Here is a 22,710-nt window from a genome sequence, read left to right as displayed (position 1 = left end):
ACTTTGCTTGAATAAGATATTCGGTTTATATTGAAAATACGTGGAGGACTCAAGTAGTTACAATTTATAATTAGTGATAATAAAAGGGAAGTAAAAGGATAACACTAGTAGTTGGAAGAGATTACTTTGGATGATAATTCGAAAGAAGAAGGTGGTTATTTGAAACAATCATAATCATGACCCTCACACTAAAGAGAAAAATTCATGTGAGGAACAGTTGAAATGTGAAAAAGTTGGAAGCACAAGTCCAAAGATGTGACCATTGGTAGAGCCAAAGGGTAGAAATTAGCAGCATGCATAAATTGATGGGCAATTCATCTCATTCTCATCCATCGTGATGTGGAAAATTGATTATTTGTGATTGAGTTTCCTTTATTGCATTCAAAAGTAAAAACACTATGCAATGCATTATTGAGATTTGTCGTATGCCATGACTCATTATCACCATTCTTCTAGAAGCATTGCTGTCATGTGACCACCGCCCAATTTTCATATTTATTTTATCCATGCCATCATCGTCTTCGTCTCCATGCATTCTTTCAATAAATAAATCAAATCTCTTTCTTATATTATTATTAAATTTACTAATATACTATACCATCATAAATAAAATAGAAATTACTTGTCTATACTTTATAAAAATTTTATTTTAATTTTTTAAATATAATTTACACAATATCCTAAAATTCACGGTGAAAAGACTAATACGCGTTACCCATATTTTTAGTTACTTTACACTTATAGTCATCTATACTTTAACTTTTTCTCTTTTTTGAAATATAAACTCTATACATGAAAGACAATGAAGCTACTAGCGTAATAATTCATCTAGATCTTTTTTCTTTTTAATTCAACTATATCTCAACGTTAGGCGAATGCAGCCAATGCAAACTCAAGGTGTGATTTTTACGTTAGAAATGAATGAATTATTTTAATATACTAACCAAATAAATAAAATAATTGTTGATTGAAGCTGTTTGTGCTTTTATATACAGACCTGGAAGTTGGAACTTACTTTAGTCGTTTAACTTAGGAAGATGGCCTAAGGATAAAAGGTAGCGATGAATAGAATAATCGGAGTACGTAACAATTATTATAGTATGGCAATTGAATGAGTTGATGTAACTAATAACCGTCCAGGGTGTTATTCTATTCATATAAAATTGTTTATATAATACCAACATTAATATTAATATATTTAATAAAGCAATAACGTTAGAAGTGAGTATATGCTGTGACGGATCTAGAAAATTTATTATGTGGAGGTAATAAAATATTCTGTATCATTTTTATTAAAAGAAAATTAATAATTTTATGAAAAATATGTTTTTGTAGTAAAAAAATTAAAATATCTTATTTTAATAAATTAAATTGTCTCATAAATAGAGTGAGAATTTTGTTTTTTTTTGTTTTTATCTGAAATTATAATTAAGTATCACTTTATAATGTGACTTATTTAATATTAGAGAAATAAAATAGTAAAAATTAATAATAGAAACAAAAGAAAACAATTATATGCCATGACAGCGGTCTCAATCATCAGATTTTACCTTCAATGTAGAGATGTCTGATATTACGAGGAAAAAAAACACGAGGATAAATGTCAAGAACTTATTTTACATTCAATGTAGAGATGCCAATTCCAATAGCTCTTTGTGTTCATCTGATACGTAAGATTTCACCTTCATAATGGGTTTCCCATCACTTCCTGGAGACATACACTTCACCCCAATCACAGTAACCAAACCTGCACACACCACACAATTTTTTATTCTTAATCCTGTGTCAAGAATAATCTTCACAATCAAAGCTAACTTCATAAAAAAAAAAAAAAAAAGAACTTTGAGTTACTATTACCCTTCAACCAAAAGTTATCAATACAAAGTTATCAATACAGAAAAATAGTTGTTACAAGAGACAAGTAATGAAGAACCTAATCTGGTCAACAGTGGCTGTGAAGTCTAAATAATTAGGTCAAATATCCAAATTCAGCAAGTGATAGAGCATTATAATTTTACTTACTTTCGTGTACGCGACCATAAACCGGTCTTTCTCCTTTCCAGTACTCCAATGGCCTTGTCCTCATCCTGCTGCTTCTCCTTAATCCAGACGTCCATGATGTACAAGCAGCTGGGAGCAAAGAAATATTATTTCACAACAAGAGGGATTCTTGGAAATAAATGGATGAAATAAATCACAAATAGAAACCTGCAAGGCTCTGCCTTTTCGAAGGCTTTTTATCCTTCGAAACTCTCTGGGAACGTGATTTAACTCTCTTTTGTCCATTATCAGGCACCATAGAACGGTCAGTCTTTTCCTATATCAGAAGAATGGAGATAGTGATTAGTTAGACTTATATGATGCCAGGGCTTATAGCCTTATACAAAGTTATTTTTGTAAAATATCAGTTCAGAAACCAATTGTTATGACATGAGTAGTTTAAAGATTTGAGATATAGAAAAATGAAATGGGCAAATCTAGTAACCTGTAAACAATGTTCTGGATCATCTGATCTTCTGGTGCGTTTATCCATAGCATTGGCTTGAAATTCAGCAGGATTTGATTGATCAACTAATGCATACCACCAGAGTTAGCGTCATCGAAGGTACATTAATGCTAATTCAAAGCCAGATTCTTTACTGATTTCAGATCAAAGGGCAACTTATGCAGAGAGTTCAGGATCTAGTTATTATTGAGCTATTCCGTAACTAAACTTTGTTTTGGCATAGCTCTTTCTGGCTCTGCTCTCGTTAAAGTAGAAGTTCCTCCAAATAGCCTTTATAGAAGTGCTATTTTTCAGGGGTTTTGTTGATTTAAAAATAAACTACATTCAATTTTTTATATTTTCAAAATTGTGTTCATCCTGGCTTCTCCTCTAAACAGCTTCGATTAAGGAGAAGATAAAATAAAGAAAAGAAAGGTTAAACACCATCTTAGAGTAGCCTTATTTTGCATGTTAGTGAAATTCTAATGTTGGTTCTGTCCACAAATCTATTACATTTACATCAAAAGAAGGGAATCAAATTTATTTACAGATGATCAAAGGCAAATGTACTCTAAGCAGGAACATGATGTCATATCAGCTACTAAGCTCACAATATAGCTTCAGCCTTCAGGTTAGAAGCATAAATGCATGTAGAAAATTTACTCAGTGCTGCAAGCTCAAAGAATTCTGAAATTGTAAATAAAATTCCTAGCAAAATTGAAATAAAGAAGCTTTGAAAGCACACAAAAAATGGGATTTCCCCCGCCAATAAGGGATGATTTAAGTTTATGCTTCTCAGTTCTCAACCTACCCAACTGCTGAAAAGAAAGTATACAGTGCACTTCAAGTGAATTGATTAAATTAATATGGCAATATCATGAGCGGACAAGCAGTTAACAAAATATTTAAGTGTAGAATACTTGTATTAGTGGAGCATCTTAAAGTGATGATTCAGTGTTAACCAGGAATTAAGCAGACATTGATTTAGTGTTTAGGCATTCTGCTTTCAGTTACTTCTATTCTGGATATATCCAAGAATCAGATTAGTATACCTAGTGGATTCACCACGTTGAGATTCGTATCATCTATAGGGATAGAAGCCGTAAATGTCTGCATATTTTTTGCCTGCATCAATCAAACAAAAATTAATCCAGATTTTCAGAGCTAAACCTTTGCCAACTATTAATTATGACACATTCAAATGAAACATACTTTGTCCTCAGATTGACAAGATTCATTTGCCTCAATATTCAACCCATCTTCGGTGTCATCCATATCCCTTTCACCCAGACCACTACCTCCAGCATCAACATCCATGTCGACATGAGGTTCATTTGACTCGATATTAGCATCAAATTCCCTTGAATTATCCACCACGGACTTTTGAGAAGTACTGGTTGAATGTCTGACAGTGTCCTCAGCCAAACTTGTCCCACCAGCGGCAATTATATCTTCAACTGAAGGCACATTTAGCTTATTTGATGACTTCCCATAATTGTCTTCCTTGGAGATTTCAGAAGTGTAGGTGCAGTTTATGTCTGTGTCCAAATCAGTACTTGTCTTACCAACAGCAGAAACATCTTTAAACATGTGTGCCTCAATATTCAACCTTTCCTCAGTGTCGTCCATAACCCTTTCACCTGTACCACTGCCTCCAACATCGACATCCATGTCAACACCAGGTCCAGCTGAGTCATTATTAGCATCAAGACTTGGTTCCCTTGAATTATCCACCATTGACTTTTGAGAAGTACTGCTAGAATTTCTGATGGTGTCATCGGCCAAACTTGTCTCACCAACTGCAATTATATTTTCAGTTAAGGGAACATTCAGTTTATTTGATGACTTCCCATTGTCTTCCTTGGAAATTTCAGAAGTGTTGGGGCAACGTCCATCTATGTCCAAAACTGTACTTGCCTTACCAACATCAATAATATCTTCAATCATGTGTGCATTCATTTCATTTGACGGCTTCCCAAAACCAACAAGATTGAGCTCCGGCTCTTTATTAAGAGCTGGAGAACAATTTTTGCCAGATAAATGATAAACTTCTTGAACTGAAAAGGGATCCACTGATTGCCTAGACCGTGAAATGTGCTTCTGCAATGTTGACAATGAAGCAAATGGACTTCTCGGAGGGGTGGGTGAAGCTAACTGCTGCACAGGGCACTGTACAGCCTTTACCAGAGGTGTTCTATTTTTTAGTCCTTTCAAGAAATTATCTATATCGGATAAAGCCTTCCTGGGCTTTGATTTGTTCCCTCGCAAAGATTTCATTTCAATCACTGGGTAGTCTGGGAAATCTGGAAGAGAAAATTTCTCTAAAGGGATCGGTTTGATCTGTAATCTGTCCTGCAAAATTTTAATTGCCTTGTCCCCCTCTAGGTCTTCAGGATTGTAACGAAGCAATTCATTCAATAATTCATCAAGATCAAGCTTGTTCCCTTCAGTAGCAGATGAATCTGCACCAAAATACATAATCAGAATGTTTAAATTTATGAAAAATAAACGAGTAAAAGCGTACTGATGTCTGATATTACGAGGAAAAGAACACGAGGATAAATGGAAGAATGCCAACTTGAAACCTGCCAGCACACCCATATAGAAGAATAGACTAACACTCACTCACCCTTCACTTCATTTTCAGAAGAACAAGCCAGCTGCTTCTTAATCTCCCTTTTTGCATCTACCCATAGACAAGAACAAGCCACAGGGATGTCATTGTCACCCACATGAAGAAAAATGAGAATCAAACAGTAACTTACTGTTGTATTGTTTTAGGGCCAAGGCGAATTCTTCCGCATCTTTATCTTTGAAGTCATTAAGGTCAAGAGGCGGCAACAAACTCTCCAAAGAGGGCCTGTCAGAAGATGTGTTACAAGCAACACCTTTGTCAATGTTCTCGGCCACAGGATCAATACTCTGAGATCCAAGTGTCTCTTGAGAGGACAGAACATCATCAGAGGCTTCTCTTGGATACCTATGCCTGTATTTGAGAGGTCTGACCCATATAACATTAAGACCAATTAGTTAAACAACAGAACATAAAAATGACAAACATCACAAACAAGGCAACCTAAACAGATTATCAGAGTATCATGAAGGTACATTCGATTACTCCCCAAAAGCCCCGGTCGGAGATGCCGCGGTCTAGAGAATACATTATCCTCAAACGAGGCATTATCCTCAAACGAGGCATAACCCAGCTGCTTCATAATCTCCTTTTTTGCATCTACCCATAGACAAGAACAAGCCACAGGGATGTCATTGTCACCCACATGAAGAGAAATGAGAATCAAACAGTAACTTACTTTCGTATCGTTCATGCGCCAAGAAGAATTGTTTATAATCTTTCAAGCTATCAAGGTCAGGAGGCGGCAACAAACTCTCCAAAGAGGGCCTGTCAGAAAAACCCAATTCAGCACAAGAAAAAGGGGATTCACAGAGAGAATGTTAGTTATAACTTAAAATCATTACTGTTTAGTTCGTTTCATAGAGAAACGTGGTAATTTTAGCCCTAATCCGGGTCTCCGTCTCCGTTGTCGAAAAAATTCTCTATACTCTTCAGGATGATTTTTCTCCAGATATTCTTCAGAGTTGAAATGTTTAGGGTTAGCATCCACGATGGACTTGGCCAAGAAGAAATGAGAATCAAACAGTAACTTACCGAACCATCTATCAGACGCCGAGAAGAATTGTTCCATATCTTTGAAGTCATTAGGGTCAGGACGCGGCAACAAACTCTCCACAGAGGGCCCTAATCCGGGTCTCGGTTGTGGACGAAACTCCCCATCCTCTTCAGCATCATTTGTCTTTTGAGAATCTTCAGAGTTGAAAAGTTTAGGGTTAGCATCCACGATGGACTTGGCCTGCTGCAGGAGTTTCGCGGGACTTCGCAAGGCCTGTGGAAAATTAAAGCTGAACTAAACTGAAATTACTTGTAATAATTAATATAATAAATAATGTTGATTAATTACCATGGAGCGGAGGTGGGTGTGGATGGTGTGAAGATCTTGGTCGGTGTTGTAGGGTGTGGAGGGTAAGGGAAAGGGAAAGAGGGAAAGTCCCCAATAGTTGGCGAGAGGATCAACTAATGCTGCATCACCTTCTTTCTCCATTTACGTTCATAATTGTTTCAGAATCAAACCAAACCCTAGATAACACTTTTCCTCTTTCAATTCAAAAATTCAAAACAAATAAACTCAGCGGGAGCTGCTCCCTCCTTCCTTCGGACTCATTGGCCCAACTAAGGTTGGGTTAGCCCAAAATTATTTTTATTTTATTTTAAAATATTAAATTTAATTCATAAATAAAAAATAAATAGAAAGCGTGGACGGCAGGATTCGAACCTGCGCGGGCAGAGCCCACATGATTTCTAGTCATGCCCGATAACCACTCCGGCACGTCCACCATCATGTCAATTGTTTCAAAATTCTTTAACCCTTTTCTTTCATACAAGAACCAAACCGTGGTTCCTGCACCGCACAGGAAGCAAACGGAATAGTTTCGTAAGAATCGTAACAAAAGCAGCAGTAAAGTAAGAGCAACAAAAAAAGAGTTTCTTTTTTATTAATTTCATATAATGTTATTCGTCTCGAAAGGCAAACCCTACACAACCCTTAAATTCTCTTGCATGTGTCTCTGTTCATTCAACAAGTTTCGGATCAGTTTACGAATTTCATATTGGACCCAAATGCAGGTTTTCTTCACTGAATCTTGGGCATTTTTCAAATTTGGTTCTTTGGCACCCTCTACTTAGTTCTCACCATGTCTGATACCAAAAGAAGTGCTAAAAACAACGGTTCCAAGCGGAACCTGCCATCATGGACGAGTTCAAAGGAGAACGAGGGCGAAAACAGTTCAAAGAAACTGTCTTTGGATGGCAAAGGCGAGAAATGCAGTGAAGGTGACATACCCAAGAAACCTTCTGCCTCAAGTTTGGAATCTAAAAGCTTCAACAAGCTTCTGGTACTTGGTTAATTAGGAACAATCAAGCTTATGCTTTTGCTTGCGTTGTTGATGTTGAATGTTGGTTGAGTTCATAAATTTAATTTAACTGGTTTGTGGACAGGAAGGGGTGGTTTTTGTGCTTTCAGGGTTTGTGAATCCGGAGAGGGGCATGCTGAGATCACGAGCAATGGAAATGGGTGCAGAATATCAGCCTGATTGGAACTCTGATTGCACTCTCTTGGTTTGTGCTTTTCCAAATACCCCCAAGTTTAGACAAGTTGAAGCTGATTGTGGAACCATTGTGTCCAAGGTTGTCCTTTTTTCCTTGTTTTGTTTACATGTGAATGTGAGTGGTCTCTCTTTCTTTCTATTCATTAAAAGACTGCTTATATTTAATTTTATGTTCTTCTTGGTGTCATTTTTATAATTCCGTAGTTTATAAAAATAGTTAAGATATCAAATGTTGATTCAGGATTATTGATGAGCTCATTGAATTAAAAGTAAAACTATTATCTTAATGGTCAAGAAAGTACAAGAGCATCATAGTGTTCAAAGTTATTTTTCTTTGTTCAAGTGGAATAATTATCTTTGTAAATCTTTTTCTTTGTTCGTGTGGAATAATAATCTTTGTTTGATCGTTTAGCTCCACATTGTTAATCTTTTTCTTGACTTTTGGTGGTTCTTAGACTCCGTTTCAGTACTTGAACATTATAGGCATTTCTTTGCCGTGAATGTATGAAGGGAAGTTTTATGTAATGTGCTAATTGAAGCATTTGCTAATGAGATGTTATTACATAATCCATTCCATGCCTTTTCTTTTTTGCTAGTCTTGGTAGTGTTAATTTTTCGTAATTGTTAAATATCAATGGGTATCAAACTTTAACACATTTTTATTTTGGTTGGGAAATTTCTAATCATGCTATGCAGATTCTGGGTTGTATCTGTATGATTTTCTAAATATTTTGTGGGTTATAGTCTTATCTGATATTACATGATGTATAATTTATTTTCTTCATTTTGGGAATTAGGATTGGATACTAGAGTGTTACACCCAGAGGGAGCTGGTTGAAATTGACAATTACCTTTTACATGCTGGAAAACCATGGCGTAAAGTTAACGGATCATGTGAAGCCAATGAAGGTATATAAGTAGCTATATACTTGTATAGAGGGCAGGACCTGAAGTTAGAGAGCTTCTTTTGACATATAATGAGCGCTATACTGATCACCAGATGCATCTTGTTTTTATATCTTTACTCTCCTTTTCTAGAAAAGTAAATAGAAAAAAAAAATGTTTTGGAATAAAATTGTAATTTCACAGGATATGTAACTAATATCTATTGACTATTTAAATGATATTTTCTGGATTTAATTATTGCTGAAAATTCTCGAAAGTCAAAAAGCTTCTTTTTGGTTTTTTTAAAGTCATTCTTGCATCCATTCTGTTAGCTGGAAATACACACATTGCACACATAGGTGCTACAATGTAATGATGAAAGTCATGATGCTAGTAGTCTGTAACTGTTATACCGTATGTCCTTATGAGGTGGTTCTTGTCAATCTCCTACCTCCATACCATTATCTCCAGCTAATTTCACATCTAACTTATGCTTCTTGTGAACCCTGTTGGTGAGTGCAGATAAAAAACCATCTGTACCCAAAAAATCACCAAAGCATGTGGAAAGAGAACAGCCTACTAAGTCAACTGCCTCCATTAAATCAAAGGTAAAGACTGACAAGATGTTTTATACATTACAATACTTGATTTGAGAATAATAGTTTGAATAATAACCTTCATTTTATCTGCAAATTATTACATCTGTTATAGAGTATAGACATTTATGTTTGCTGCATCTTCCAGGGAAAAGACGCTGATGTAGCTAGGAAGTGCTTTGAGCCTTCCGAAGTGAAGAAGTGGGCCATTGAAGATTTGAATAAAACAATTCAGTGGCTAGAAAGTCAAGAAGAAAAGGTTATCAGCTTCCATTTCCATATAAAGTCTGCTTTTGTTCATTCTAGATGTTATGATTTTCTTATTTGCATTCAGAACCTGCATAGAATCAGACTAAAGTGCAAAAAAGAGGTTTGCATTGGAACCAAATTCATTTGTTTGAAACGCATAGTATTTCACTACCTAATCACTCACAATGGCGAATGCTTGATGGACGTAGCTATCTGTTGTTCCTGCTTAATTGTGCTTAAGGTTGAGAGTTATATCCTATATGAATCTAAATTTTATGTTACCATTTCAGCCAGATCCAAGTGAGATGACCAGAATAGCTGCAGAGGGGATTCTAACTTGTTTGCAAGATGCAATATGTTCTCTAGAGGAAAAACGGGTAATGTACACACAAAATTGTTTATCACTTTTATTAGTTTGAAAGCAATTTTTCTGATATTTTCTTTCCCTGGGGGATGCTGGCATAGGTAAAATTTTCTTTGTTTAAATTCTGTGTCAGAATAAATAGAGTATCATATTGATAGATAAAGAGCAGACTTTTGTTATCATTTAAAATTCAATTGAATTTACTTTCTAAACACGTAAGGCAAGGATCGCTGGTAGTACAATATTTAGAGCTTATTTTAAATACAATTTGTTTTTATTTAAGTATTCATCATATTTTTGTGTATCATGAAGTCAGTTAACTGGAATATGCAACATGCCACAAACAAGTCAAAAAATTTCTTGCATGAACACCAACGGTACTTGGTATTTTCTATTTCCTAATCCTTTGCATCCCAACATTTTTCTTGGTGCTACTAAGATTTCTCTGCAACCTTTGTACTTATTTTTATGATCCCAGGTTCAACGTGTAGTACCTAACATTGCTGACCAATTTCACTTAGATAGGAATTGGCTGATCAATTGATTGATTCGTCAGCAGTAGCACACTAACAGTTTGCACATGTCTATATTAATACCTTCTGAGCCACTAACAGTTTGCGCTTAGACTTGTTGAATTGCTTGTCTAGTTCAATACTTTAATTTTTATAGCTTTCTATTATATTTGGCCTCACACAGTTGTCAAAATCCGGTGCCATAGTCGATACTCTTACTTCTAGTTTCAGCATGTTGCCTTCATTGTATCGATAAAATCAAATATATGATTTCACAGCTGATGGTGTTTATCTTATTATCTTTAACCAGGACATCCGCAAAGGAACTGAGGACTGGAAGTTCTTACCTCGTGTTGTTGAGGAGCTTGCAAAGTTGGATGTGGTAAGAAATAACAAGAACACATTGTCAAAGGAAGATCTTCACAGACAAGCTTTGGATTGTAAAAGTATTTATGAAGAGGAGCTAAATAGTTTCGATCATGAAAGGAAAGAGAATTCAAAGGTAAATAAAGAACAGAGGAGCAAAACTGGAAGAACAAATGGCATGTCTTCTGGTGCAGTTGAGTATGATAGTGATGAGACAATTGAGATGACAGAACAAGAAATTGACCTTGCATATAAGACTTTGTCCTCTAACATCTGCCACTTGTGAATGCTCATTGAACTTGTTTCTTTAGTTAGGGATGAAAAGGAGTTGTTTTGGTTTTCCTAGTTTTTTCATTGGATATCTTACCGTCTCCTTTGGAAAGTGCCTAACTCACTCACAAGGTTTGTTGTTAGCCTTACTATTATAAAAATATTTTTTATATTATTACTGATATATTTCTTTCCACTATTTTTTTATTCATCCAATCAAGCGAAGAAAAATCCTTCCATTTCCTTCTCTTTTTCTTATATTTTTAACATTCTTATTTCATTCTTTTATATTCATTCCTTCCTAATTCACTCTAAAGTCAAGCAAATACATTAAAGTTTGAATTGTGTTTGTGAAATATGAAAAGTTGAGTTTAATTCATGTTGTGATTTTTTATTGGTAGGTTATTCATGAGTATCATAGTAATTTTTTTTAACTGTTTTTTTAGTATTATAGCATGTTGCGACTTTGAATTGAATTGAATCGCCAAGCAAATACAAGATTGATGTCATTTAAGTAAAATTAGAGTTGGCTTAACAATAAAAATAAAACCTCATTTGTGTTTATGTTCACATAAATATTCTTTTAGCTCAATGTTATATCACCAGTTCACCAATCTTATTTATTGCTTGTGTGCACAACTCTCTTGTAGCATGAATCTGTTTTGCCGAACAAAAATCCCTTACTTTTGGTTAAGTTTTAAATAATTCATTATAATTTAACACTTTACTAACCTAATTCATGATTTCTTTTCATTCCCAGATACTACTCGAATCTTATAGTTTATTGCCTAATCTATTTACTCCGTGTAAAACTAATGACCTGATAGAATACGTGTTACATTTTATATTTTTTTCATGCTTAAAATATTAACTTGATTTTATTTTTTTTCCCTTGTTTATACTATATTTAGTCCTAATTATAGGTGAAACTTGGTTTTTTCTTTGTCCTAATCATAAATAATAATCATTAGTTTTTAAAGTTATTCAAGATTAAGTTTTTTTTTTATATTTTTAAATTTACTAAACTTTATTTCTTGCACATTCATTTATAACTAAAATTAAATATAACAATCATTTAAAGTAAAATGTTATATTTTAAAAAAATAAATAAATTTGTGGTTAAATTAATTAAAAGTAATTATATTAATTATTTGTTTGGTCTTGATAATTTGTCTTGAATTATTTATAATTAAAACTGAAGGTTGTATTTGTTTCATTTTCTATCCATTTTGTTTCATTTTTATCCATTTTTTTTTCATTGAATTGACATAAATGGGGGAAATTGAATAAATAAAAAAACATAAAAATCATTATAACAAAAGGTGAAGTCGGGATCCATGAGAGAGGAAGTGAAGGACTTGGTAATTGGTATTTGAAAGTTGTTGACGATTGTGTTGATATTCGGTGAAAGGAGATTGAACAATAACAATGGTAACAACAGGTTTATGATGGAACTAAAATCCTTTTAAGGACTTGACGTCCATATAATTGCATTAGGAATGCACTAGTCTTTTAAATTTTTAACATGAGTCCAGTGTGTTTTGTTTTATCTTAGTTCTCATTTATTTGTAATGAAGAATATAATGGAGGAAAGATAGGTTTCTATAGTATTATTTATTGTGATACAATATAACATTGGAGGAGGGTGGCTATAGCAACGTACAAAGAAATAAAAGAAAACAATATAGCGGAGAAGCATGATTCATACCATTCATACTCTCATTTATTATGTTATAATCTATAGTTAGTTGATATTTCACACATATTTCTTAAAGTGTGAGTTGGTTATTTCCTCTTTTTTTTCTTTTTTTTTTTATGTTTTCCCCTATGTGGATCGTGTATAAATTACAATATCTTGCATGCATGCAGCTATAATATAGCAAGGTTTAAAATTATACAAATAAGAACAAATTTAATGTCAAATTAAATATTTTTTTTTTAGTAATACCCATAAGTATAATTTGAATCACTAAATTACTTTAGAAAAAGTCCACCTATTGTTTGTTGAAATTTATTGTTCATGTTATCCGATGAATACCATTAGCAAAACTAACTATCCCTTAAATGGAAACTACTTGAAAGTGATGCAATTGGCATCTACCTGTGTGTACGATCGATGAAAAACATAAGAGAGAAATGTCAAATGTGATGATTTGAATTGAGTCCACAAGACAAGAGGAGAGTAAATTACTAAATTACTAATAATCGGAAATAATAAAAGAATTTGACCCTTCTTAAAGCATTATTAAGTAGTTTTCGATAAATAAAAAAAATAAATAAACATTTCTGGATAGAAAAATAATGACAATGAAATGAAAAAAAAAAAAATAAAGTGGTATTGAAATGTACAATGAAAATGGATTTAAATAATATTATAGAATTTTTGCATCAAGTTAATTTTTTAACACTTTTTAGTTAATAATTAATAACAATGAGCATATCCTCTATTGGCAGGGTAAAAAGTGTGAATTTAAATTTCCGAATTCGAATTTACACAAGGTATATAATTTTTTTGAAAATTTATATTTCATATTTACATTTCTCTTAAACTCAATATTATATATTCTGAAATTTGAATGCTAACACAAGAGTAGAGTTATCGATAGTAAGTATTTTTATTTAATTTTACATATAAATTCCAGAAACTATGACACGCTAACATCTTAATTCTGCAGCATGAAAATTTATAATTTCTAAAACTTAATCTTTATCTTTTTTTTTTCTTCTAGAGGAAACGTATTAATGTGAGATTCCCTCTGTAGGGGTTGGAACATTTACCATATAATATCAGATTATTCATCACCTTTCACTAACAATCTGAGGGTGGGGATCCATTTTCATCAGGGTACACCTGCAAACCCTCAACATTCAGTCAAGCACAAACATATTACACTTATGTGAGAGAAAGATAAAAAAAAAATATTAAAAAAAATGCTAATCTAGAGTTGAATTCAAATCAATAACAGTGTAATTATTGTTACCTGGCGATTTCTTTCCTCACTAAAGCTCACAGTTCTGACCTTCAACTCCCCTCTGTTAGTAGTTAAATCATCTAGTATTTCAGCATTATTCATTTCCTTTGATCTTCGGGGTGATTCCACCTCCTGTTGAAAAGTAAAAAAAATGCTTGGTTTCTATGGTGTTTGTATTTGAGTTTTGTCTATGAGAGAATTAAGATGAAATGGTGACAATATGCATCATACCCTGAAAGATTTGTTGAAACTTAGTCCTGGAGCAGCAACTATTTCTTCATATTCAGCAGCGTCTAGTTCCCTAAGATGATGAGGCTTGAACAGCTTGGGGAGTATATGTTGTCTCTGTTAAGATAATTAGTTTCTTTTGTATTTCAATAAGTTCCTATTTTTTAGGAAGTCTGTTGCTTTTTCTCATTCCTTAGAATAATCCCAGATTTATAGGAGTTGTTAGCAGTGGGATGTGACGTTGCATTATTCTCTAGCTTTCAGTTATTTGACTTTGTATTTAATTAGACCTTATGTCAATGAATAATTCATTCCATTTCCTTTTACTCAATCTCCAAAAACTTAATTCTAGTTTCCTAACATTTGGTACCAGAGCCCCTGTAGACCCCTAAAATTGTCCGGGTCGGAAATAAAGCTTGAAGACTCTCGAAGACTGAAGGAAGATCAGCCAGAAGGACTCCTGGAAGGCCCTAGGAGGGTTCTCTGTAGGTCTAGAGGTCTTAGAATAGCTCAAAATAAGGAAGTGGAGGGAATGAAGCCCAATACGGCCGTACTGAACTTAATACGGCCGTATTGAAGCTTCAATACGGCCGCAGTGAACTCAATACGGCGTATTGAAGTTTCTGAAACTTCAATACGGCCGTACTGAAATCAATACGGCCGTATTGAAGCTTCAATACAGCCGTATTGAACTCAATACGGCCGTATTGAAATTTCTGAATTTCAATACGGCCGTATTGAACTCAATACGGCCGTATTGAAGTTCAAAAATTTCAATACGGCCGTATTGCTCCTGTAGGCCGTATTGCGCCTATTCCCTATAAATATGACGTCAATTGGACGTCATTTGACACTTTCACACTCAGTTTTGACTCCCTCCTTGAGTATTCTGGGGTTTTTGAGCAGTGTTCTGCCCTAGAAATCTCTCTGGGAGTCGATCCGACGAAGTTCTGGAATTCCGAGCACTTAGCTTGGAGATTCGAACCTAGTCGAAGGGAAATCCTCCGGATTTCCATAGTCAAAAGTTTTTAGGAAGGAGCGAGCGAGCTTGTAGAGCGAGGGAACGCCAAAAAGCTTCCCAGTTTTACTCAATATATAAAAGCACGCTTCAAGAGGTTTCTTCTTAAATCCTTCATTTTACTGCTTTCTGTGTGCATATTTAAACTGTCATCATGTAGATAGTTAATTTATAATTGCTTAGAATAAATAGGGGTAATTTAGTAATTTTACGCTATTATTTTAAAAATAATCTGTCATAGGGAACCCGAAAGGGGCGCTGTGGGGTGCTAACACCTTCCCCACGCGTAACCGACTCCCTTACCCAACTCTGGTTGTAATGGCCAAAGTTGATTTATAAAATCAATTGCCTTATCCCTTTTTCCAATGTTTTGAGTAAAACATTGGTGGCGACTCCACGAACCCCTCCTTTTGCGAAAACCACTAATCCATGGAGGGTCCCGCTTGGGATTAATATGGATTGGTGAATCATTTAATAAAATTGCTCGTTTGACAAGGTCTCAGTTTGAGAATACGTCATTCTAGCAATCCATATTTTTAAACAAATAAACGAGTCAAACCATCCTTCGCGAATGCCGAAAGCCCGTTTCGGGCCGGTGGCGACAGATGGCGACTCCACTGGGGAAGCCTCGAGAGTCAGTCCCATTTAGTGACAGATTATTTTTAACAAATAATAGTTAAAATTACTTCATTACCCCTTGCTCGTATGATAACATGCTTTATATATTTGGCTTTAAATAACTGTTGTTTGTTTAATTTTCCGCAATTGTTTGAAATAAAAATTGCACACAAACCTTTGCACACAACAGTTCCCTCTATACCCGGGGGCATGAGTGGTAATCCATAGGGAGTGGATGTTAGTACGGCCGGTTGAATGGGTCTATAGGAGCCTACGAGACCGTTGTCGGAAAAACATCACTCAAGGTGATAACCATGAACTCGAGTCCGACAGTGCGTTGGAACTTTCCATCGACTTACGACGAGAGGAATTGGGTCCCTATAATGGGGGCACCTTGGGGGCCTTTGACCAAGTGAGAACAGTTAGATCCTCCTTGAATATGCACTTTTCTGCAGGAGACCCCTACCTCGTGATTCGCTCGTGACTGTTCGTGGATGAGTGAATTGTTTGTGCATTGATTATGTGACATTGTATGAGCATACATTGCATTATTTAAACATACAACATTCCCTTTTTTAAAATAAAAATAAATAGGAATAAGAATCTTCCATTGCATGGTGTTAACATCTACCTTCATCACATTCATATAGGTAGTTTCCCTTTTCACCCAAAAAATAATAATAATAAAAATACCCAAAAAAGAAAAAGGGTTATTTATCCAAACCAAGCAATATCATGCATCATCTTAGGGACATCCTAAAAACATGATAATGCTTAGTTGAATAAACACAATGCATGCATATTCATCGTCATCATCTCATATCATGCATATAAATCATGGAGGGATCTAGGAGTCATTCATTTCATACATCCCTCCTAGTAATTCATTAATAAACATTAATAAAAAGAAAGAAATAATCGATGCGTATGTTCAAAAAATGGATCGCACGCCGTCCGTTATCAAGTGTAAGCCAACAACCGCGCCAAGCGAGCGCACATCAACTCCGTTGTTGGTAATCAAAACGAATAAAGGGGAAGGTCCGACACCATTAAGGATCACAGTTCCAAGGCCTTTCCCTTACAAATCAAATAAGGCTGTGCCGTGGATATACGACATCCACTCTTCTGCCGACAGCGATATCTCCAACATCGCTGGACTTGGGGGCATGACTAGGAGTGGTAGGATCTACACTCCCGATGATCTTCATAACAAAGCCCCCAAGAATAAAGAAAAAGAAGAAAAGAAAACCGAGGAAAAAGAATCCGAGGAGGAGACGGACAAGCTGTTAAAATTTATCCGACAGAGCGAGTACTCCATCGTGGATCAACTTCATAGGACGCCAGCAAAGATTACGCTGTTGTCGTTGATCCTATGCTCCGAACCGCATCGGCAAGCTCTGTTGAAAGTCTTGAACGAGGCATACGTGTCGCACACTATCTCCCAAGACGAGTTTGAGGGGATTGTTAGTCACATCAAGGCTAATGATCACCTCACCTTCATCGATGAAGAAATCCCCGCCGAGGGATCAAACCACAACAAGCCCTTGCACATCTCTATAAAGTGCAAGGAGTATTACATCGCTAAAGTCTTGGTAGATAATGGATCTTCCTTGAACGTAATGCCAAAAAGAGCGCTCGAGCAAGTGGCAATCAAGGGAATCCAAATGCGCCCGAACAACATGATCGTTCGAGCCTTCGATGGATCTAAAAGAGAAGTGGTGGGAGAGATCAATCTTCCAATCCAAATTGGACCCACTATCTTTAATGTCGAATTCCAAGTGATGGACATTACTCCCGCATACAGCTGTCTCCTCGGCCGACCTTGGATTCATGATGCGAAAGCTGTACCCTCTACGCTCCACCAGAAAGTCAAGTTCATAGTGGGTGACAAACTGGTGACTGTACAAGCTGAAGATGACATACTCATCAGCAAACCATCCACCATACCTTACGTGGATGCAGCGGAGGAAGCTTTAGAAACCGCCTTCCAAGCATTGGAAATCGCCAATGTCGAAACGTTTCCCCGAGAAATGAAGAAGGTAGCCTCCATGCTCACCAAGAACGGATACTTGCCAGGACAAGGATTAGGCAAGGACTCCCAAGGAATCCCGGAGCTACCCATTATCAAGGATAATCCGGGGAAACAAGGGTTAGGATACAACCCTAACAAAGATCAAAGAACGAAGAGGAATCAAGATCCTTCTCGACGTTCTTTAAGCCAGATCTTTAGGAAGGCCGGTTCACAAGCGTCAAGGCCGGTCGTCGTCGTCAAAATGTTTTTTTCCTTCCGATAGGGATGTATAGACTCAGTGACTATTAGAGATCACTCCTCGGGGACAGCCCGACCCCCGAGCCTCGATAGGGCACATGTTTCCATTATGATTATAATAAAATCATTCTTCATTAATTCTTTATTGCTTCTTTTCTTGCTCGCAATAAAATTCTAAACCACATTATTTAACCCTGTTTGAATAAGCATAAATGAGGTTAAAATCGTCTTAATAATCAATAAACCCGCATCATTTTTATGTGGAAATGTGCATGACAGCTTGGAGCACCTTTTCTTGGCATCAATAAGTGCCATCATGGATAAAGAAATCCTAAAGAGCAAAAGACCCGCTAGGAATCCCACAAAAGGGTGACCTAGGCAAAAGTTAGGGTTACAAAATAAGACCAAAAGACCCGCTAGGAATCCCACAAAAGGGTGACCTAGGCAAAAGTTAGGGTTACAAAATAAGACCAAAAGACCCGCTAGGAATCCCACAAAAGGGTGACCTAGGCAAAAATTAGGGTTACAAAATAAAAAGCCCGCTAAGACACCACAAATGGGTGTTTTAGGCAAAAGTAAGAGCCATCAAAAAAAAAAAAGGAAAAAAACAGAATAAATCCATGATGGTACCATCAATTGAATTCAACAAAGGGGCTCAAGAAAAGCTATCCAAGTTGTCAAAGCACAATAACAAAGATGTGCTTAACCTCATAAGTGTTTAAACAAACAAACCTAAACACAATAAGCCTACCTTGGCCATCCATGCTTACAAAAACAATTTTTCAAAAATAAAATAATCCCCTCTAAAACACAAACTTTTGAAAATATATCCTTTCCTTCTTTTCTCTCTTGTCCCAACGATTTTTGAATAATCTAGTGGAAACATGGAGATATAGTGGTCAATAGGAGGGTTGACACATCTCTTAAAGAAAGGGAAGAATCATTTGGTTGATGACACCAAAATCAAAATACGCATCATTCCTCGGTAACAGAAATCGGCAGAGCACAGTCCGTATGGAGGAATGGCAAAATCCAAACAGAAAAACGCATCGGTTAATTCTTTTGAAAAAAGAATCAAATAGAATTAGGTGCATCATACCGTATACATGCATACAGATGATAGGTGTACTGGAAGATCACTTATTCTCTGTTTATTGAAAAAACAAAAAAAAAAAAAAAAAAAAAAACAACAAAAAAAACAACAAAAAAAACAAAAAATATAAACTTCAGAAAAAAACAATACGCCCGTATCATGTTCAGTACGCCCGTACCAAAATTGGGGTTATGAACAAATTTTCAACTCAACATGGGCGAACTGAAATGGATACGGCCGTATTGGCCATAAAGAAATTTTCAAAGACCTCGTCATGAGGCAATTGCATAAAATAGAAAATAGGAAAAATTGATTGTGTATGACAGCAGTCAACAAAAAGCCGAAAATGGAAAAGAGGCATGGGTACAAAAAATCCAACAAGAAAATTGTACAGAATAACTGAGCCTAGAGAGGCTCGCCGAAAGAATACTCTTTCAGAATAATTGAGCCTGGAGAGGCTTGTCGAAACAATACTCATACAGAATAACTGAGCCTGGAGAGGCTTGCCGAAAGAATACTCTCAGAATAACTGAGCCTGGAGAGGCTTGCCGAAATAATACTCTCAGAATAACTGAGCCTGGAGAGGCTTGCCGAAAGAATACTCTCAGAATAACTGAGCCTGGAGAGGCTTGCCGAAAGAATACTCTCAGAATAACTGAGCCTGGAGAGGCTCGCCGAAATAATACTCCCTCGTCATACAGAATAATTGAGCCTGGAGAGGCTTGCCGAAATAATACTCCTACAAAATAACTGAGCCTGGAGAGGCTCGCCGAAATAATACTCTCTCATAATAACTGAATTTAATTTCTTTAGCACTTTTAATTTCTGTACAGCAAAAGCCAAAAACATAAAAAAAAGGGCAAAATACAGAAAAAGCCAAATCAGAAGAAAAGGCAAAATACAGAAAAAGCCGAAAATGAAAAAAGGCAAGGATATAGAAAATCCAACAAACAGTTTGTACAGAATAACTAAGCCTGGAGAGGCTTACCAAAATAATACTCCACATCCTCCACAGTATGCAGAATAACTGAGCCTGGAGAGGCTCGCAGAAATAATACTCCCCAGAGGGAACCTCAGCTCAAGCTCACGGGAAAATCCCCAGCGAGAGCTATCAAAGCAAGATCGACGCAATCCCCAATGGAAGTGCGATCATCCAAACAGTATATACAAGTCAAAGGACTTAACACTTCCTCAGTGGAAGATAGCTCTCCGACTCAAAGCGCTGAGCGAGGCTAAGCCTGTAGAGGCTTCCTAAATAATACTCTGGGATACAATAAGATCCCCAAATCCCCAATCGCCTACTCAAGAGGCATCCCTGCAAAAAGGAGAAGAAAATAAAAAATATCAATAATTATTCCCCAAGCGGAATCTGGCACTCAGCCAATCATTGAACATCAAGATGATATGCCTAACAGAAGAGGCTAATCAAAATCAACGACAAAATCCCCCAGCGGGTAACAGCCTACACAGAGGCATTCCTTCAAAGAAGAGAAAAATCGGAAAAATCAACAACAATTTCCCAAGCGGAATTCGGCTTTTCAGCCAATCATTGAACGTCAAGCTGATACGCCTAACAGAAGAGGCCAATCACAACTAATGACAAAATCCCCTAGCGGATAACAGCCTACACAGAGGCAACGAAATCAGAAAACTCAAAAGAGATACCCGAATAAGGACAACCGGGATACTCCACCCACGTCAAAAGGACGTCAGCCAAACATAAGGCATCGCTCAACTCAGAGAGAGAGCATCTGTGTCTACACCCCAAGGAGTCAAAAATTCCCCATGGGTACCAACAATGCAATGCAAGTTGGGGCACAAGAACCTATGAATGACTGCACATCCCCTAGACGGATCCCTGCGTTATCCAGCCCTCAGCGGCACAAAATCAGGAAAAACCGTCGAAGCAGCATCGTGGACTGTGGAGACAAAAATCATATTAAATCATTGCCGAAGTGATCAGAAGACACGGAAGCAGGCCTGGAGAGGCAATACTCAACTGCTGAATGTTAAGAGGCAGGGCCTGGAGAGGCAATACTCAAACTGCTGAATGTTAAGAGGCAGGACCTGGAGAGGGTAAACTCAACTGCTGAATGTTAAGAGGCAGGGCCTGGAGAGGGTAAACTCACACTGCTGAATGTTAAGAGGCAGGACCTGGAGAGGGTAAACTCACACTGCTGAATGTTAAGAGGCAGGACCTGGAGAGGGTAAACTCACACTGCTGAATGTTAAGAGGCAGGACCTGGAGAGGGTAAACTCACACTGCTGAATGTTAAGAGGCAGGACCTGGAGAGGGTAAACTCACACTGCTGAATGTTAAGAGGCAGGGCCTGGAGAGGCAATACTCAACTGCTGAATATTAAGAGGCAGGGCCTGGAGAGGCAATACTCAACTGCCGAATGTTAAGAGGCAAAGTCTGGACAGCACTCAAACAAAGTCTGGAGAGACGGTACTCAAGGTCTGGAGAGACAGTACTCAAGGTCTGGAGAGACAGTACTCAAGGTCTGGAGAGACAGTACTCAAGGTCTGGAGAGACGGTACTCAAACAAGGTCTGGAGAGACGGTACTCAAACAAGGTCTGGAGAGACGGTACTCAAACAAGGTCTGGAGAGACAATACTCAAACAAAGTCTGGAGAGACGGTACTCAAGGTCTGGAGAGACGGTACTCAAGGTCTGGAGAGACAATACTCAAGGTCTGGAGAGACAGTACTCAAGGTCTGGAGAGACAATACTCAAGGTCTGGAGAGACAATACTCAGCCATCAGCGTCGTCAGAGGCACGTTGGTGTTAAACTCAGCTACCGAGGATGTCAGAAGCGCCGAGGTATGCACCCACCTGGAGAGGCTACTCAACAATTTTCCACCGGAAGACATTACAAGTCAGAAGGTCGGCACATCACCCGGACAATTGGGTCAACTCCTTTACTTGTCAGCCGGTACACCAAAAGGCCGTCCGACCAAGTAAAGGGGGGGGCAGCTGTAGACCCCTAAAATTGTCCGGGTCGGAAATAAAGCTTGAAGACTCTCGAAGACTGAAGGAAGATCAGCCAGAAGGACTCCTGGAAGGCCCTAGGAGGGTTCTCTGTAGGTCTAGAGGTCTTAGAATAGCTCAAAATAAGGAAGTGGAGGGAATGAAGCCCAATACGGCCGTACTGAACTTAATACGGCCGTATTGAAGCTTCAATACGGCCGCAGTGAACTCAATACGGCGTATTGAAGTTTCTGAAACTTCAATACGGCCGTACTGAAATCAATACGGCCGTATTGAAGCTTCAATACAGCCGTATTGAACTCAATACGGCCGTATTGAAATTTCTGAATTTCAATACGGCCGTATTGAACTCAATACGGCCGTATTGAAGTTCAAAAATTTCAATACGGCCGTATTGCTCCTGTAGGCCGTATTGCGCCTATTCCCTATAAATATGACGTCAATTGGACGTCATTTGACACTTTCACACTCAGTTTTGACTCCCTCCTTGAGTATTCTGGGGTTTTTGAGCAGTGTTCTGCCCTAGAAATCTCTCTGGGAGTCGATCCGACGAAGTTCTGGAATTCCGAGCACTTAGCTTGGAGATTCGAACCTAGTCGAAGGGAAATCCTC

General features: G+C 37.1%; 2 protein-coding genes, 1 long non-coding RNA gene and 1 other non-coding gene across 14 annotated transcripts in view; 1 reads left to right on the top strand and 3 right to left on the bottom strand.

Moving 5' to 3' along the window:
• Positions 1-1,511: 1,511 nt before the first annotated feature.
• The window catches only part of LOC109815253 (centromere protein C), a 30,222-nt gene continuing 9,023 nt past the window's right edge, over positions 1,512-22,710 (bottom strand). For 5 of the 8 annotated variants that reach the window (XM_083065018.1, XM_083065021.1, XM_083065019.1 and 2 more), the window contains 9 exons: positions 5,594-5,680; positions 5,251-5,486; positions 5,115-5,171; positions 3,698-4,947; positions 3,538-3,610; positions 2,486-2,571; positions 2,209-2,317; positions 2,023-2,130; positions 1,512-1,747 (listed from right to left, as the gene is read on the bottom strand). In XM_083065018.1, coding sequence (XP_082921144.1) covers positions 1,623-1,747; positions 2,023-2,130; positions 2,209-2,317; positions 2,486-2,571; positions 3,538-3,610; positions 3,698-4,947; positions 5,115-5,171; positions 5,251-5,486; positions 5,594-5,680 — 2,131 coding nt within the window. In that variant the 3' untranslated portion in view covers positions 1,512-1,622. Of the gene's footprint in view, positions 1,748-2,022; positions 2,131-2,208; positions 2,318-2,485; positions 2,572-3,537; positions 3,611-3,697; positions 4,948-5,114; positions 5,172-5,250; positions 5,487-5,593; positions 5,718-5,796; positions 5,886-5,962; positions 6,075-6,152; positions 6,404-6,462; positions 6,702-22,710 lie in introns of those variants that run through there. The other 3 variants (XM_083065023.1, XM_083065025.1, XM_083065024.1) reach the window with 3 other exon arrangements.
• On the bottom strand, positions 6,814-6,895 carry TRNAS-AGA (transfer RNA serine (anticodon AGA)). Its single transcript has one exon. It is a non-coding gene; the product is annotated as a tRNA-Ser (tRNA).
• Positions 6,866-11,092, top strand: LOC109794858 (DNA-repair protein XRCC1). 4 transcript variants are annotated; one of them, XM_083065027.1, is made up of 8 exons: positions 6,866-7,022; positions 7,185-7,453; positions 7,557-7,781; positions 8,464-8,575; positions 9,074-9,159; positions 9,296-9,406; positions 9,687-9,773; positions 10,583-11,092. In XM_083065027.1, the coding sequence occupies exons 2-8, from the start codon at positions 7,253-7,255 to the stop codon at positions 10,922-10,924; spliced, it is 1,164 nt and encodes a 387-aa protein (XP_082921153.1). In that variant the 5' UTR covers positions 6,866-7,022; positions 7,185-7,252; the 3' UTR covers positions 10,925-11,092. The 4 variants fall into 4 exon arrangements, with proteins under 4 accessions (XP_082921153.1, XP_082921154.1, XP_082921155.1 ...); XM_083065028.1 differs by having other exon boundaries at positions 6,866-7,086; XM_083065029.1 differs by lacking the exon at positions 6,866-7,022 and having other exon boundaries at positions 7,093-7,453; positions 7,557-7,745.
• Positions 13,422-14,478, bottom strand: LOC145952561 (uncharacterized). Its single transcript, XR_014429989.1, has 3 exons — positions 14,112-14,478; positions 13,890-14,012; positions 13,422-13,759 (listed from the first exon to the last, which is right to left on the bottom strand). It is a non-coding gene; the product is annotated as an uncharacterized LOC145952561 (long non-coding RNA).

Source organism: Cajanus cajan, chromosome 10 (genome assembly GCF_000230855.2).
Source record: "Cajanus cajan strain Asha chromosome 10, NIPB_CcT2T_4, whole genome shotgun sequence".
NCBI classification, from domain to species: Eukaryota; Viridiplantae; Streptophyta; class Magnoliopsida; order Fabales; family Fabaceae; genus Cajanus; species Cajanus cajan.
The sequence above is the reverse complement of the archived record's forward strand: the minus strand, read 5'-3'. Positions and strand labels throughout refer to the sequence as shown.

Coding starts and splice junctions, on each gene's coding strand:
- LOC109794858 (XM_083065027.1), top strand. CDS start 7,253: ATGTCTGATACCAAAAGAAGTGCTAAAAACAACGGTTCCAAGCGGAAC. Junction 9,160..9,295: donor CTGCCTCCATTAAATCAAAG/GTAAAGACTGAC, acceptor TGCATCTTCCAG/GGAAAAGACGCTGATGTAGC. Junction 9,774..10,582: donor GTTCTCTAGAGGAAAAACGG/GTAATGTACACA, acceptor ATCTTTAACCAG/GACATCCGCAAAGGAACTGA.